This window comes from Typopeltis vanoorti, chromosome 8 (assembly GCF_054136105.1).
Source record: "Typopeltis vanoorti isolate ZY-2024b chromosome 8, IOZ_Tvanoo_1.0, whole genome shotgun sequence".
NCBI classification, from domain to species: domain Eukaryota; kingdom Metazoa; phylum Arthropoda; class Arachnida; order Uropygi; family Thelyphonidae; genus Typopeltis; species Typopeltis vanoorti.
The window spans coordinates 93,166,625-93,185,582 of NC_143556.1; the positions used below are offsets into that span (position 1 = coordinate 93,166,625).

At 33.8% G+C, this 18,958-nt stretch overlaps 1 protein-coding gene across 1 annotated transcript in view; it reads left to right on the top strand.

Annotated features, from left to right (window-relative positions):
- The first annotated feature begins 1,358 nt into the window (after positions 1-1,358).
- The window catches only part of LOC150104200 (coiled-coil domain-containing protein 134-like), a 31,760-nt gene continuing 14,160 nt past the window's right edge, over positions 1,359-18,958 (top strand). The window contains exons 1-4 of the mRNA XM_090396828.1: positions 1,359-1,558; positions 9,333-9,454; positions 9,829-9,913; positions 16,412-16,590. Of these exons, the coding sequence (XP_090252954.1) occupies positions 1,432-1,558; positions 9,333-9,454; positions 9,829-9,913; positions 16,412-16,590 (513 nt within the window). The 5' untranslated portion in view covers positions 1,359-1,431. The remainder of the gene's footprint in view (positions 1,559-9,332; positions 9,455-9,828; positions 9,914-16,411; positions 16,591-18,958) is intronic.

The window sequence follows — 18,958 nt, forward strand, 5'->3', positions numbered from 1 at the left end:
AGAAAAATTTGAGTTCTTATTTTCCATCACTTTACACTGAACAATACGATTGGATTAGAAACCATTTATGGAAACTTCAAGTGATTTTGGTTTAACATTAACAGAAGAAGAAGAACTGGCAGCTATATCCACTGATCGTGGATTGATGATTAAACATAAGGAATTGTCTCTTGAAGCCTTTTGGATTTATATAAAAGAAGAATATGTGTCAATATCTAAAAAAGCTTTGAACATTTTACTACAATTTTCAACATCATATTTATGTGAATTAGGATTTTCTACCCTCACCACAATTAAGTGTAAAAAGAGAGGAACTCTTCAATGTATTGACGAGGAAATGAGAGTTTGCCTTTCAAATATATACCCAAACATTGAAGCAATCACTAGGACACATCAGATTCATGTTTCTCATAAACACAAGAATGAATAAACTTAAGGTATGTTTCATTTTATTTTTTTTATCGCATTATTTTTTTTTCTGTAATATTTGACTTAATTATTATAACATATTTCTCAGAAATTTGTATATAGTGCGCCTACAATTATTTGTAGGATTTTAAATGCGCCCCGACTGCTGTAGAAGATGAGAGTTACCATTAATCAGGGTCTCCCCTAGGAATTTTGTCACCCACTGCAGTAGCATATTTTGTCGCCCCTTCTCCCTTATTTTTCGCATAGTTTATGCCAACTTTGCAGCCCAAAAAACTTGTCGCCCCGTGCAAATGCATGTTTTGCATCGTCGGTAGAGTCGGCCTTGCCATTAATAAGGTTAACTGATAGGGAAGTGGGAGTTTAAAAGTATGCACATAGGGCAGTGTATAAGGAGGAACAGGGTGTAGGGGTTATTCTGAGTTATCTTTAAATTTTTACCAAGCTATTTAAGTTCTTCACAAAATACTGTAGATTTAGGAGTCAGAATGCATTCGGATATTTCTAGATTAAAGAAAAAAAATGCTAACGGAAATCGGCCTCATTAGATTACAGAATTGCTATATTCTTAAGTTAATGTCCCCCCCCCTCACCTTGTACACGAATTTAAACCAGATAACTTTGAAGCAAAGTTATCCGGTTCCCTTGTGCAATATAATGATAATAATAATATTTTCTATACTTTCTAATCAAATGTATATGATTGCCATTTCTAAACGAAGCAACTACCTTGTGCAAGTTATGACATACCTCTGGATTATGTGTTATTCAGCATGTGTTATTTTTAATTCTCACATGAAATGGGGAGAAACAAGATTGAGTTATGACAAACAGGAATAGTCTTTATAAGCGTTGCCGGATTTTTATTCTTTCTTTAACGATATAAATGTTATTGATAGGTGGCGCACATTGAGAGAAAAATATTTTGCTACCGGTTTTCAGTATTGAAACGCAGCATGTGGATATCACACGTGTAATTTTATACTTTTCAAGAACTATCAAATGAAAATTTTAAGACCTGTATTTTTTATATGCACTTTTAATTTTTCATGTCAGTGGTTCGTGCTTACACTGGACTCGCATTCCAGTAGTGAAAATAGAACAAAGCATGAAGAAGCGGAAATTATGTGTATCCTTGAGTTGCATTTGATATAACTAAATAAAGAAGTAAGCTACATTATAAAATATACTCTAAGCTGACCACTGGTCCTCTCCAAAACAAACCTCATGTACGGCGTATTTCCTTCCCCGATTTTTTAAATTTACTTACCTCTTCCGTATTCGCTATTATGAGACATTATAGCAGTTGAAACAAATATTTGTGAAAAACAGCAAAACACCAGTATATGTATTCTTCGGGAAAATATTACCCAGCCCGTATAATTAATGCACCTTATAAAGGTGCATTAATTGCGTAAAAATTCACGTTTTTCCCCTTTAAATCAGATATGTGTAAAAAAGTTAATAAAACGGATGCATGCTTTAAAAATGGTGCCCACTTCATCGAAATCGCCATAAAAAAAAAAAAAGAATATATTCCACACTGATGCATCTTGCAATGTGTGTCTATTTGACTTGCAGTGCAAGTGAGTAGGTTTTATCATTTGCTTATATGATTGTGCTGATATAATATGGTTGATGTATGTTTATTTTTCTAAGATTAGGTACATAACATTCTGTATGTGTGGTGCCAATGAGAGGTTAGCCAGTGAATTTTATACATAACTGCCACAGTTATATTATTTTCTCTATACAGCCAAGAAAAAAAATTTTTTGTTTAATTCTTTATTCAAGTGTAAACAAACAAAGTATGCACATATGAAGTATCTTCACAACTTGTATGTAGATGATAACTTCATATCAGCATACTTCCTTTTGGCAGTGCAAAATGCTATGCATTAAGGGCGAGTCACTAAAATAAAAGAGAGTCAAAAGAAGAGAGTCACTCAATAAAAGTCAAAACCCAAATTGGTTTTGACTTTTATTGAGGTCTCATCAGTGGGATCCAGACCTAGAATGATATTAAGGTTGAATCAATGCAGAAGTCATATATTTCTCAGAAATCACATTTCTGCCAGCCTGTATGATATGCTAACCGCTCTGAGTGGTTAGCATATCTGCTCTCCAACCAGCAGGCTGCTATATGAATTCCACCATGGTCATGGATGTTTGTGATTGTCTTTAGGCGAGAAATTAATTTCATTGCTAGGTGTGAGATTACTGCCCTGATTATTGGAAGCCTGAAGTGACTTGGAAAAGTTCCTTGTTTAGTCTGTAGAGCAGGGTTTCCAGATTTTGTAAAAAAAACAAATAAAAAAAAATGATAAAATAGGAAAAAATATCCTTAACCTATCCATGGTACAAAATGTACTATAGGTCTGCAAATAACCTTTCATGGGTGGGAGCAACAAAAACAAACAAATAGACAAAAAAAAGCAAGAAGGTGCATCACTTTATTATTAAAATATTCTGAAGGTCTTTCTTAAAATGCTCTTTCAGAGCATTTTAAGAAAGAGTATGGCTTCCACTGATGAGACCCCCAATAAAGGTTGAAACCAATCTGGATAGTGATCCTTCCTTAATGCATAGCATTATGCACTTCTGTAAAGAAGTGTGGTTTGCATTATAGGATAATAAGGCAATTAATGTGAAATAATCAGCCTCTGTATAAAAGGAACTTGTGAAGATTGCACCTTGATGAAGGATTAAACAAGAACAAAATTTCTTAGCAAGTATAATTTATTTTCTAACCAAGTGAAAAAAAAACTTTCTACAATAGTATTTATTTATTTTTATTTTTATTTATTTTTTCTTTCAAAAAGATTGGAACTGTGGCTGTTTTATTCTTTCAAAGCCATTTATCAGATTTATTTGAGATAAGAGAATACACCGAGAAGTTAACTTAGTTATTCAACAAAGATCCAGCAATGTGACTTTGTAGCAGTGGAAAATGTGATGACAGCTGCATAAGGGGAGGAAGCTAGAAAAAACATTTTAATTACAAGTCTCTGTTTCTGGAGTAATAATGGATGTTTGGAAAGTTAGTTTGAAGTTATAGTTCAAAATTAGATTGATAAGAGAACAAATCTCTTGTATAGTCAGCATGGATTTCTTAAAGGAAGGTCTTGTTTAAGAAATCCCTATCTAGTACTGAAACTCCTCATTTTACTAATTGAATATATTTTACAAAGTGTGACAGAACTGAACGGTGAATGTTATACTGTAATTCTCAATTTTGTGAAGGTTTGGTAAAGAATTGCATGATAAATTAGATGGATTAGGGATTGATAAGTTGGTGATATGGAGAAACTGATTAAGCAATAGTTGCACATGGAGGAGGAGTATCCCAAAGAGTGAGGGTAACCAATGGGATCCCACAGGATTCTCTGCTGAGACCACTGTTTAATGAAAAAATTGTTTATATGTATTGATCACATAGCATTTAGTTTAAAGGGAGAGGTTGAGTTGTGGGATAACTTCAGGCTGGTGACATAGGCAGCAGAGCAGAGATGTCTCTTCAGTGTTGCACTTTGGACTTAAAAGAATAGAATGAAGTATACTGTAGTAGTGGGAATGCAGCACAAGTGTTGCATATTAACATATTTTAAGGATTTATATGTAATTTTTATCCTCAGGAAGCAAGCCACAGAGCCTGCAAAACTAGTAGTATAAATAAATTTACAATTTATATATGTTGTTGTTGAAGTTATAGCCTTTCAGCTGTTTAGGGAAATGACTATGAGCAAGGTGGTTTCCCTTCCTCGCTGTACTATATCCTATGACTGTACATTCTGTATGTTCACAGGGCTGGTTTGCCTGCTTGTGGGATGAAAAAACATCAGATAAACTGGTGGAAAAAACCCTGTTATCCATGGCCATGACTGGTTAACTTGGCTATAGCTGAGGAAGATCTTTAACCCCTTAACATACAAAGACGTCTGTGACACGTCTTTTGTTTATTGCACCAAAATTGATTTTGAATTTTGGTTTCACATATAAATACAACCGAATATGGACGCTAGACAATCTTGTGCCTATTTCCTTTCAGTCGAGAAAAGTTGCCAACGGCGTGTATCGGCTGTTTCGTTTGCGTTTGCACAAATTCATCATTATTTTTCAAATGATGAATTTGATCCAGCAAATCACCCATGCCCAAAAAATTGGCAGAAAAACGACCGCTTTCTGATTTTTAATTGGTACATTAAGGGGTTAAGCTCCTCACATTGCCAGCAGGAATTGAACCTAGGACACTCTTTCCCCAGACATATGGTTGTAAAGCCACTGGGCTAACTTCACAGACATATATTATGTAATCTTATATAATATGTAGACGCTTAGAAATTAGACTATATTCATGTTTTTAACTATCATTTTCTATTTTGTGGTACTGAATTGTTATGAAATGTGTAATTTCAACTGCTTGTGAATCAAATCCATCTGCCAGAATGTGACATTACTCTATAATTAGCAGGTACTTTGCATTTCATGTCAAGTTGAGATGGATATCATTGTCTCCCTCTATCATCATAAAATTAGAAAAGTATTTCTGAGCGAATCAAACAGTTAACTTTTAATAAAGTTAACCATTCAAATTCATTGAGAAACACTTGAGCATAACACATCATAATACCTGTAATACAGCTCCTGTGTTATTTGTTAAAAACAGCAAGGTTGTGATAGCATAGTAGGAGTGATTTGCTGTAATCATTAAGCTGAATTTGTAAGTTATATCCTTGCTCAAAAAATATTACTTTCATTATTCAGTTAAAACACAAATAAGAAAAGTAAATGCTGAATATTGTACCTGTGTTCTGTGAGTGAGGGGAGAAAAAACAGCAAGTCAAAAATTTTTGCATCCAAATGTAGTTCTTGGTACTTATTATTGAAAATCATGATGCTCCTAAAATGTTTACAATATGAAAGAAAAAGCTAAACTACTTTTTTAATGACTTCCCATTGGTAGGCTTAAACAGTTGAATTTAATAAGGTTTAAAAAGGATATTAATTAACATACCTGTGTCTTCAAGGTAAAATGGTGAAAACCTTCACTAGAGGCTGATGGCTGATTGGAGCCAAGGAAACATGCAGTTTAAAGTGGTGGGTACAAGATGACAGGTATAGAAAATGCGTGAAGATAGACAAGGATTTTCAAACCAATAACAAAAATGTTAAACCGAAAAGATGAATTTTTTAACTTTGGATTTCAAAAGAACTGAGAATAAAAACCTATTATATACACATCATATAAAGCCAGCAACAAACATGATGGGTGGTGGCTGTTTTGTTACATCATAACATCCTTAGATGAGTAAAGCAGAAAACTGTGAGCCAGCCACATGGTTCAAGTGTGTTTGGAAATTGGGCTGGTTTGAGAGTCCAGGGGAGTAATTTACTTTAATTGCCATAAAAAGGATAGTAAATAGTCTTTTCTAACACTTCCAGCATATTAAGCAAACTGCCATATCTCCCAGTCCTATTTTTTCTTCTTTAGATGCTTCATCACTATATAAAAATCTCAGTGTCCCCAAAACCCTTGATATCATCCACGCTCTGCTTATAAATGACCAATCCTTATTGGAATGTACAAAATTATCTCCTACAGATATCCTCTTTCTAATAAGATTAATAATCTCAGCAAATTATTTTAAATACAACGACCAATTTTCCAAACAAATTTTTGGTCTTCCCATGGGCCAGAACATTAGCAGTATACTCACTTTTTCTTGTCCATATGGAAACGATTCTTATTCTGCTCTTTACTGATTGACATCGCTTATTGTAGATACTTGGATGATGTACTGTGCATTGGTAATGCAGATGCCATACAACAATTACCTCGTTCATTCAACACCTTTTGTCCGAGATTAAAATTCTCAGTTGAATTCAAAAGAAATAAGACTAAACTTATTGAATTTAATCCTCATTAGATTCGATCACTATACCCTCACTGTGTCAAAAATCTGTCATTTAGCCCAATTCATTAACCCTTACAAATATTCATCTTCAGACACTGGTTTAAATCAAGAAATTATTTATCTGAAAGATATCTTCAACTCTCAAAATACCCTAAACAACTTATTGACTCTGCTATTCACTCAGCCCGAAACCATATATCGAAACCATAATACATCACATATAGCTTTAAAATTCACATATGTCCAAAACATCTGTAAAGCCATAAAACGAATATTTAGGATTGTCTTCAGTACAAAACTACAAAATTTCCTAAAACAAAGAACTACAATAACTCAGTCCAGCATGTTACTATGCCACACTGTGGTTTACAAGTTCAGCTGTTGCAACCATTTCAGGATGCAACACCTGTTATATTGGTTTCATCATTTGTTCAATCAAGTCTCACCTAATCGAATGCTTTCGAGATTGTAATATTCCCATACCTGACTAACTAATTTCTGCCACAGAAACAACCAAAACCCTATGACTACTGAAATATCCTTGCATGCAGTGTAATCTAAATCTACCCCAGAAATAAAAAAAAGTCATCATCAATTTCCAGGCAAATGGATCTAAGTTACATTGTTCTGAATCACTAGCAATAAGAAAACTAACAGATGTGCCATAAACACAAAAAGATCCTATTTTCTATCCCCTTCATGGTAATTAAACAAAATAAATTACTTCATGAGACTCCCAAACCAGTCCAATTCCTGAACACTTGAACCAGTCAAACTCCTCCTAACACTTCAAACAAAAAAGGCTATGCAGCTGGCTCACAGTTAATTTTCTGCTTTACTCATCTTTAAGTACATTTTAATGCAATGAAACAGCCAGCACCTGCCATGTTTGTTGCTGGTTTGCTGTGTATATAATATGTTTTTTTTTTTTATTCTCAGTTCTTTTGAAATCCAAAGTTTACAAATTCATCTTTTCAATTTTTTCTAACTTTTATTTTGTTATTGGTTTTGAAATTCTTGTCTCTTTACATGTATTTTTTTGCACTTGTTGCTATCTTGTATGCACCCTTTAAATTGCATGTCGTCTTGGCTCCAATCAAGACACTAGTCAAGTTTTCACTATCTGTACCTTCAAACACAGGTATGTTAATATCTTTTAAACCCTCATTAAATTCAATGTTTAAGCCTAGTCATTAAAAAAAAAAGGGGTCTTCTCTATTGCCAAAAATAGCATAGCTTTTTCTATCATATTACAGGCTTTGATATTTCTTGAGCAAGAAGAAAAAGATATCATGCAAAGTATGGATGCATTAAAAATATGAAAAAAAAAGTGTTTTGTATATATTATACTATATAATATATTACTTATTTGTATATATTACTCGGAAAGAAAGCAATGACAAATTTAAGCAAGATATTTAAAGATAAAGATATTAGCCTCGCAACAAAAATCAGAATCGTGAAAGCAATGGTGTTCCCTGTGGTACTGTATGGATGTGAAAGTTGGACCCTGAGAAAGTGAAAGAAGGAAGGTAGAGTCATTTGAATTATGGGTTTGGAGACGCTTACTAAGAATACCATGGACTGCAAAAGCAAACCAATAAATCAGTGATAGACAGAATAAAGCCAGATTGCTCGCCTCGAAACTATGATCATCAAGCAAAAATTGTCATACTTTCGACATATTATGCAAGCAAATGACAGTCTGGAGAAGATGATGCTTGCTAAAATTGATGGAAGCAGAAGAAGAGGAAGACCAAGAACTAGATGGATGGATGGATGGAGTTAAAGAAGCAACTGGAGTGCTCTTGGAAATTCTGAAAGACATGGTCAGGGACAGATCTGAATGGAGAATCTATGTTCATAGGATCACCAGGAGTCAAATGATTTGATGGAACATAACACACATATATTATACACCCTTCGATCATCTTTTTTTACTTTGTATATCTTGATCAGGATAGTTAAGTGTATGGATAATCAAGAGGTTTTTATGTATAATAGCTAATAATGAAAATGGGAGCTGGTACTGTTTATTGAACTGAAGAAAGTATTTAACTATATCTGCTGTTTTCTAGTATGAGTATAGCAGTATATAGCAATAACAGCAGCAATAACAGTGCACAGTTATCAAAAAAAAAACATTAATAAATGTGTTTTTAAAAGCATTGGAAATTTCCTTTTTCATTGTTATCAGCACAGCAAACTGAACATTCATTGCTAACAATAAACTTTTCTTCAGTATATAAATATGCATTGCCCAATATGCTGGAGATTTGGAAACCTCTTATGTGGGATCCTATCCTAATTTACGCTCATGCATAGACCTACACTTTTTACCGTGTAGGCATTCGGAACCGAAATCCTACAGAATAGATTGGTTACTCCTTGTTTCTGGAGGTATCCTGTGACTGTAGCCTGTGTGTTCACGGGGCCGGTTTGCCTGTTTGCAGGATGAAAAACCCCAGATAAACTGGGGGCGAAACCCTGCTGTCCATGCCCAAGACCGGCAAACTTGGCTATGGCTGAGGAAGATCCTTGACCTCCTCACGTCATCGACGGGAATCAAACCTAGGACACTCCTTTCCAGGCATTTTTTTTTTTTTTTTGAAATATTTATGTGAGATAGATATTTAAAAAAAAAAAAAGCTTACAAATATATAATCACAGATTTGTATGTTTAATGTAACAGTTGGGTCTGATATAATGGTTCCAAAGCAATGGTAAATTTTGTTTATATGGCATAGTAGTGAGTGTATCTTTTATCTTTATAGGCAACATAGCTTTGTGGTAAGATGTGTGCTTTTACTTTTGAGTGTTTCGTGTTTGAATCCTACTTATCCTACAAATTTATTTGAATGGGGAAATAATTTAAGAAGTCTTTTAATGTACTTTATATACACCAAAATGTTTCCCCTCCCCAAGTTAGAATTTCTTGTATAAAATTTTAATGAGAAATGTATCAAAATGACTTTAACAACATTTCAGTTAAGGCCCTTTTTCGACATAAACGTGCAGAACAACTTGAGGCAGTTAAAACAATAATGAATTTTGTGGACTATGAGAAACAGTATAAAATGTTATCCATTCTGTTTGAAAAAATGTTTGAAGTAAGTAAACATTTTTAATGTTAGTCATTCTGATTTGAATATTGTTGATGTGTACACAGTATAAATGTTCTTTTGGTATAAAGTAATTTCCATTTCCATAGTAGTTGAGCTTTTTACATATGTTCTTTAGAATGGACATTCAGTAACATTTCTGTAACATCATGATAATGTTACAGAAACCATTACAATACTGATAGATTATGAAACACTTAAAAATTTGCTTTATATACATTTAAAAAAATTTTAAAGCAAATAATGAACTTATCACTTTTTGCACACTTGTAAGATCTTAATAATATCATTATTGTATATTATACTTATTTGTTTATAGCTAGCCAGTTTTTTTTCAAAAGTGTTACTTATTCCTTTAACAGGTATTATTAAAGAAAAAGATCATTGTGGAGAGTTCTGACTACATTCCAGGTGCAGACTTCCCATTGGTAGAAAATGTTAAGGAAGGTTGGTTTTAGTATCTAAGTGTTTTTGATATATATTTAAGAATATTTGAAATGATTATTTTATTAAGTTAGAAGATAAAAATAAATATGAACAAATATTTTATTTCATGAACATGCAATCTGTAAATATTTTAATATGTGAAAATGTGTGTACATGCATACAAATATCAGAAATCCACTTGCCACAGGTGAGTTATCAGAGACAATTGGTGAGTGAATTTTCAGCCTTGCTCTAAATGCATTCAAAATACATTGTTCTTTTGCACATCATTTACACTTTTTCTCTTTTAATACTTCATTGGTGACTGACAACAAATATGTTAAAGAAGTTTTATTTCAAGAGAGCTGGAAATAAAACTCTTGGGTCTGAAATCCTTAATTGAATACTACAGTTTTCCTCTGAAAGAACCACAAAAAAGACTTGCATTTAGTTGGCAGTTTTCTCTAAAACGTAAACCAATCATCTTCACTTTCTTCTGCCCTTTTATGTCCTTTAAAGGTTCAGAACTTTATTTTTTCTTTCTATATGAAAGACTATTCGTTTTTTTGTAGCAATTAAAAACTCAACCTGCTGTATTCCCCCCCCCCCCACACACACACACCACAACAGTTAAATAAATTCCGTGTGATGATACAGCATTCCCCCTTTATACAGGAGTTCATGGTACCATCTATTCCTCCCAAATTTTATCTGGGCTCTGGAACCGGCATAGGCTGACGAATCAGACCTATGGCTGGGTCAGTATTCCTGACTGTAATCCGTGTGTGTTCCTTGGACCAGTTTGCCTGCTTATGGAATGAAAAACACCAGATAAACTGGCAGAAAAAACCCTGCTGTCCATGACCAAGACCGGCTAACTTGGCTATGGCTGAGGAAGATCCTTGAGCTCCTCACATCGTTGACTGGAATCGAACCTAGGACACTCCTTCCCCAGGCATATGGTTGCGAAGCGCAAAGCCACTAGGCTAACTGCGCGGACACCACAACAGTTGTTCTGTTGTTATTGTCATAATATAACAATTGATAACTTTTAAGTATATTTATTACTATGAAAGACTTCATAAATATCCACTTTCTCACGACAATATTAGTGTTCTTTTCACTTCATGCATGCCCATATGTATTACACTTCTGGTTTTTGTTTGTTATAAAGCCAGAAAAATGAGTTGCCACTGTGTGTTATAGTTATGGTGCTTTACTTGAAAATAAATCTTGCATGCTTCAAGGGTGGGAGAAAACATGTTTCTTTCTCATATCATCACTACATTTAAATTAAGTTAGTTATAGTTTCCAATAATTTTTTTAATCAGATTAATGCATTCATTTAGTTCAAACATCTTCCATGTTTATTACAGTACTCACAACATGTAGTAGACAATCTATTATTTAAAATAAAATTAATTTTACTTTTCCTCTTCTTCAAGTGTCATCCCCTAGAAGGAGGTTGGCAATCATGTCATGGAACTTTTTTCTTTCTTTTGCTGCTCTGGAACATTTATGGTAATTCAAGCCAGTCCAGTCCTTAATGTCTTTAAACCACATTCTCCTGGGTCTACCTCTCCCTCTTTTTCCATCCAGTTTCCCTTCTAATATTAATTTCCGAATGCCTTCTTGTCTAGTTAGATGTCCAAAATATTTAAGTTTTCATTCTTTAATTATTTTCATTAATGTTTTTCTCATTTTTGCTTTCTTTAAAATATCTTAATTTTCTCTCTCCATGGTATTTTCAACATTCTTCTGATGGGCCACATTTCGAAAGCTTCTAATTTTTTCTCTGCTTCTTTATTTAGAGTCCAAGTTTCACTGTTGTAGAGAAGGCTTGACCAGATATACAGTAGTGTAGCTAGATCTTTTGTCCCCCGGGGTGGTTCCTGAGTTTGCCACTCCCTCTCAGTACACATCAAAAATACTATAAAAAGTCAAAACAACGTATAGGGAAATAAATTAAAATGCTATGTTTATTTTTGAAGTAAAACCTTAATTCCAACATTGTAAAATGTTATTTTTCTTGCTTTTCTGTTAACAAAATCATCGATGGCATTCTCGAAGTCTATTTCATCACTCAGTTGATGTTCTATAGACAGTATGGCAAGATTTCTTAAACGTAAAGTGCCGCTCGGAGTGGACTGCCCCTCCAGCTACGGCACTGCATTTGTAGCATTTTATTAATCTTTTTCTTGTGTCTGTATTAATGGCTCTGGATGTTAGAACAGTTTTCATATCGATAAAGGCTTTTCTTGCTATCTCTATTCTTCTTTTTATTTCTTTAAGGGAATTTCCTATGTCTGTAAACATTTTTGTCCCAAATATATAAAAGACTGAAACTGTTCAATTTTCTTTTTGTTAACAGTTATGTTTAGTTTCTTATTTATTGGTTCTTTTGATATAATCATGCACTTTGTTTTCTTTAGGTTAATAATTAATCCTATGTCTAAGCTTCTGTTGTAAATTTCTGTGACTAAGTTTTGAAGATTATCTTCAGATTTAGCTATAAGGATTGTGCCATCTGTATACTAGAAGTTGTTGAAGTTCCTACCTCCGACTTTTACAACCTTCAGTTCTGAAATATTTTAAAAAACTTGCTCACTATATATATATTGTACAATAAGGGCAACACATCCTTGTCTTACTCCTTTTTTGATTTCAAAGTTGTCAGAATATGCATTTTTATATCTTATTGAGGCCATTTGATTCCAGCATATATTTGTAATTATACGTAGATCTTTTCCTTTAACCCGTTATTCTCTATGTAGGATATGTATTAATTTCTTGTGATCTATTGAATCAAATTCTTTGGTGTAATCAATAAAACAGAGATATATGCTTTTCTGGTTATCAAGGCTTCTTTCACATAATGTTTTCAAATTAAAAATTCCTTCTCTTGTACCTTTGTCTTTTTGAAAATCTGATTGAATGTCTCTTCTATTTCTACTGGCAAAGTGCCTTTTATTCTTTCTAGGATTATTCTCAGTAGTAATTTTGTAACATGGCTTGTTAAACTTATTAAATATTCTGAACATTCAAAAGTTCTTGGAATTTTGGGAATAGTGACAAAGATGAATTTCCTTAGATCATCGGGGATGTATCCTGTATTAGATGTTAATAAAAATAACCTTTAGGTCATTACGTATGTTTTCATTTACTTTCTTTAACAGTTCAATAGGGATCTAATCAGAGCTGGTGTTTTATCTGTTTTCATTTGACTTAAAATGTATTCTATTTCTTCATATGTAATTGGTTCACCATTCACATTTTGTATATCTGGTGCGTCTGTGCGATCAAAGTCAAAGAGTTCTTTTCTATATTCTTTCCATCTTTTTATGATATTTTGTGTCTCTAGTAGCATTTTTCCATTTTGATCTTTTATACAAGGTTTATGGTTGAAATTTTTCTTTTTATTTGTCAGAGCTAGGATTGACTTATGCATTTCTTTACTATTGTGTTTCTTGTCCAATTCATCTATTTCTTTACATTTTTCATTCAACCACTTGTCTTTAGTCTTCCTGCCTTCATTTTTTATAATTTTACTGAGTATTTTATACTGTTGTGTACTTTTTTTTACATACAAAAAGAAGGTACAGCCGTGGGCTCACCACTATCCCTCATCAATTGCTAACTTTTATGTGGAAGCTTTTGAGTAAAGTGCGCTTGATTCTTTTACTCTAAAACCTACAGTGTGGCTAAGGTACGTTGATGATGTTTTCGTTATCTGGCCACATGGTAGACAAACATTAAACACATTCCTTAGCCACCTGAACAAACAACATGAATGCATACAATTTACTATTGAAATTGAAAATCAGAACTCGCTCCCGTTCCTGGATACACGTCTTCCCTCAGGCAGTCTATCCTTCACAGTATACCACAAACTGACACATATTGGCCAATATATACATACTAACTCATATCAGCACCCATCGCAAAACTTTGGAATCATTAACACTCTTAAAAACAGAGTGTCGTGTCGACTTTCCCTTAAAATTACCTATTCTTAATTCTCACTAACCCTTATGGCCATACCTTTGACAAGAATGAAGCTGAGGTCTTGTGAGACAAAGAATTGCTAATGGCAGATGCCAACTTCTTTGTCTCAGCTCTGGTTCTATCTCCCCTTTTTAAACTCAAAGAAATTTATTTATTTGAGCTGTGCCACTTTGAGTCCTAGGATAAATTGAAATTAAAACCAGGGAGCTAGAAGCCAGTCAGCATTCACTCTTCTCAATAAAATGTTTGTACTTTGCAATCGTGACCTGATCCTTAAATGTTTCCTGCCTTTACTAGGTTCGTTTAACTTTTATGAACAAGTGCAGTAGCTCTAGACATAAGGAAAATTAACTTCATAGTAATAACAGAACAATTTATTTTCACTGAACAAATCATACAAGTCATTTATGTAAACTTAGTCAATCTTTCAATCAGAATACATATATATATATATTATCTCACTCTTGTACACATTTAAATAAGACACTTAAAAATTCATGTTTAAGAATACCAATTCTAAATTTATTTATCACAGAAATACAATACTTTAAAGCTCATATCACTGAATACCCAGGTTAAAGATTAGTTACTTAGTTTTCTCTCTCTCTCTCTTAAATATGCTAGAATTCAATCAAAACTTTCCTTAATAGTCCTACCCAATTTAACATTTCTATCTCTTTTCCAGGATCTGAGTAACATAATTCTCTTACACATACATAACACAAAAAAATGTCATATTCTTTTGCTTTATATTCGGCCACAGTTCTAGGATTGTCTTTCTCCACACACTTCTGATTCTCACTATAAATTCACTAAATAGGAAATACAAAGTTCACCTTACCGATTCACTGCATTAATTCTCTGGGCCACTTCAGAATTATTTCATCAGACTAATACCTTGACTTTCCCTCTGATATTTCGACTGGAACTCCTCATTCTTGTTTTTCACCATTAGGTCTGCTGGGCTTTCTTTGTCTCCGACTGGTAGTTTCCTTTGTCATAAGATTATACTTTCCACTAACGAAGAGAACCATGTGGAAACTTCCTACCAGTCGGACGATCCATCGCACAGGTGAATAGCAGCAGGAAAACGTCTCCGAGAAAGAAGCCATGAATGTAGCGATGTACTCGCTTTTAAACTACTTTCGTTTCCCGCTGTCGTTGAACGCGCATGTGTGATACTCTCCTTGCATCTCTCCCAGCACATGGCGCCACTCGCGGCAACCAAACTCTCGTAACTTTCCATAAAATGAAGGGGGGGGGGAGCACAGTTCTTTACAACAGACTTATTGAAGTTGGCCGTACATATTTGGTATGCTATTTTGATTTCTTTTCTAACAAAGTTGATTAGTTGTTCACATACAAAAATTCCGACTAAGTAACTATTTTATAATTTTGTACACTGAAATTTCACAATACTAAATTAAGATTATACAATACTATATTACAAAATTATACATAAATGTTCACTTCTGGTAGATTATTAATTTCTTATTTTTAATGATAATAATGTTATGTCTTCCGACATAACAAGAGCTATGATAACAATTTGATCTAATCAACAAGCACTTAAACAAGAATTAAAAATTATTAGCAACACATTTATAAATAATGGATATAACAAAAATACTATTAATAAAGTTCTTCATAAAACTTTATCAAAAAAGAATATACAGTAGATTACAGTAAAACCATAACCATCCCATACATTAAAGGGTTATCAGAAAAAATCAATAGAATCCTACACCATTACAATCTCAATGCCACTTTTAAGCCACCTATAAAATTAAAAAACATTCAACTTCTCTAAGGGATCCTCTCCTCCCATTGGCACATCCAGGAGTTTATTGCATCTACTGCACCTGTAGTATATGTATGTATAATCTTATACATTATATGTATAATCACATTTTTTTTTAATTTTAAATATATATATATATATATATATATATAAACTTGTTGCTCTCCAGCCCAACTCTTAGTTTTGTAACCTAATAGATGATAATAATAATAAGACTCTAGCTTTGATAGTAAAGTAAAGCTTTTTTTTTTTTTTTTTTTTTCTTCTTTCCACCAGAGGTCAAACCAATAATTGTAGTAATGGCTGGTCAGTAACTTGAGCAAACAAGTGCAGCTTGTTTCTCTGTATATATTGTGTATGCTCCAGAGGATGATCTTGATATGAAGGTCGAAACGTTGAGTGTTGATTTTGGTTTGTATTAAACTAAAGCTTTACTTTGTAACACAGTAGTTGTCTCCATAATTTTTCAAAATGTATTCTGATCACTGTGTAAGCATGAAAGAAAAGTAAATATTATTACCACATGCCCTTTTGTTTTAAGGGCATGCGATAATAAGAAGTTTATTGCAAAAGTGAAAAAAAAAAAATTTCAGTTCTTTTCAATTCTTTCAGTGCTTTCTCATTGGTTCCTAAGATCTATAAACATCCTTTATACATAATTAAAATTCTCTATAAGTCATTATTGATATGCTAGATATGTCTTCTAATTTCAGCATTATCCCAAATACTTGAGAATACTGCTTTCTTTGGAGAGATTTTGCTTAAACTACCTGACATCACTCATGGTATCCTTAGTAAACACAATGACTGGTTACAGCTTGTGAAGTGGTGTGTAGGATTCTCAAACTCTACTGCATTGTATGATTTTAAAACTGCAGAGTTAATAAACTTGGTAAGTAAATTTTATATTTTAAGCAAAAGCTGATTAATGATCAGCATGTTTACAGTTTAATTGAACCTAGTTTCATAATCTATATTTATTCAGTGGACTGTATTCTTATATATTTGAATGAATGAATGTAATTACTTTTATTTTTTTATATTTTCATCGAATAAATTTCCTAACAATGAATTGTTTGTGTTGTTTCAGTATTGATAATGTTTCAAGTTTTTTGAGTCATTTGAATTCATAGATTTATTCACCATATGTACCATAAATGCCTAATTCTATGCTGACTTAATATTTCGTCCCTAGCACCTTTTTTTTTTTTTTTTGAAACTGTATTCTAAATATTGCATCCACTTACTTAGGAAGTTGAAGGTCACTGCTTATAACATTCTCATGAAGCACTGAGAATTTGAGATGATTTTTAGGTTTGTTTGCAAATCAACTATGTATTAGTTTTGTCCATCTGTTGCAAAAGTGAAAAAAAAAAGTATTTCAATTCTTTCAGTGCTTTCTCATTGGTTCCTAAGAACTGAACTAATTTTGAAACTTATTGCATGCATATCCTGTTTAACCACTAGGTGTAATAAATGAGTATATCAAAATAATGTTATTTCAATGATATTTCAGTTTCAATGGTACACTTTTTATCTGTGTTGTTTAGAATGATAGAAAAACATGTCATGGCTGGTGGGATGGTTAATGTTGATACATTCCTTACAAGGTCATTATAGTATAGTCCTAATGAAGTCCATAGTCCTGATATACCTGGATATCATAACTTATTACTTCCAATCAACTACTTGTGTTACTTAAACAATAGTACAGATAATAAAGAAAAGACAGTCGGGAGAGATGAATGGCTTATATGTCTGTGGAATGTTCCTTATGAGGATAGATAATAGACAAATTACTTAAAGGATTTTATAGGATTAATGCAGAGGAAATTTTTTCAGTACTTGGAGGGTCAGGGAGAGAACTAGGAATCATCTCTTGAAACTGAGTCTAGTCAGCAAGGGTGTCAAGACTAGATTTTTTTGCTTGGAGTGTGGTGAATGAGTAAAATGGGTTGCTAGAGTAAGTGAAGTTATGACAGGTATTATTTTTTATTTATTTATTTATTTTTATGTTGGGCCCATACACAGGAGGTTGATTGGTCAACCTATAGTACATTAGTACCGTGTATGGGTGGTGGGTTGAGAAAGGAGGTATTTGTTTACATTTGATTTGAATGACTTTAAATTGTATTCGTTGGGAAACACAGCAGGTGGGAGACTGTTCCACAGTGCAGCAGTTGAAGGGATGAAGGAAGAGGAAAAGAAATTTGTTCTGTTTGTTTCTACGTGTACTATGAAGGAAGCAGCTGCACAAGTTCCATTGAGCTTAGTACTTAGCGAGGGAATTATTGATGTTATTTCAGATGAGCATTTCCCATAGAAATATTTGTAGAATATACTTGCTGCAGAGACCAGACGTCTGTGTGAAAGTGGGGGAAGAGAGTTGGTAAGGGATGGATCATTGATAAGTCTAATTGCCCTCCTCTGTATTGAGTCAAGCATTTTGAGAGAGCTTTTAGGCGCCCCACCCCATATGTGGGAGCAGTATTCAGTAGTTCGGCAGATTTGTGACTTGTATAATGTTAGTAGCTGTTCAGGGGTGAAGTAACGTCTTGAGCGGAAGAGAAATCCTAGTTTTTTTGAAGCTGAGGATGCACTGTTTGAGATATGTTCGTGCCAGGAGAGGTTTGATGTGAGGGTGATTCCGAGGAGAGAGATCTCAGGCTGTCTGGAAATTTGGGTATCGAAGATACCCAAATTTCCAGACAGCCTGAGACTATGGACTTCATTAGGGAAATAGTACAGAACTGGGTTTTGTTGGCGTTGAAATTTATGAGGTTATCCGAACCCCATTGTAGGATGGCTTGGAGATTGGAGTTGAGGGTGGTGGTGGTTGATGTTCTGTAGGATGAGGTGAGTTGTGTAGGGTAAGGCTTATCAAATGCAAGCGAGGAGTTTAGTGTGCTGTCATCTGCAAAACTGTGTATTGGGTTGGAGGTCAATTGCAGTAGGTCGTTGATGTACAGCAGGAACATGGTTGGTGAGAGGACAGAACCCTGTGGGACCCCAGCATTAATTGAGTGGTACGAGGATAGGGGAGCCATCCACCATCACACACAGTGTGCATCCAGACAAACTGGCAATCCACCTACAGAAGTTCTGGGTCAGACCAAATGATGGTAGTTTGCCTAGTAGGCCTTTGTGCCAGACCCGGTCAAAGGCTTTGGAGATATCCAGTGCAACCACTTGAGATTCGCCAAACCTCTCCATAACATTTGTCCAGAGATGGGTGACGTATGTCAGTAGATCTCCTGTTG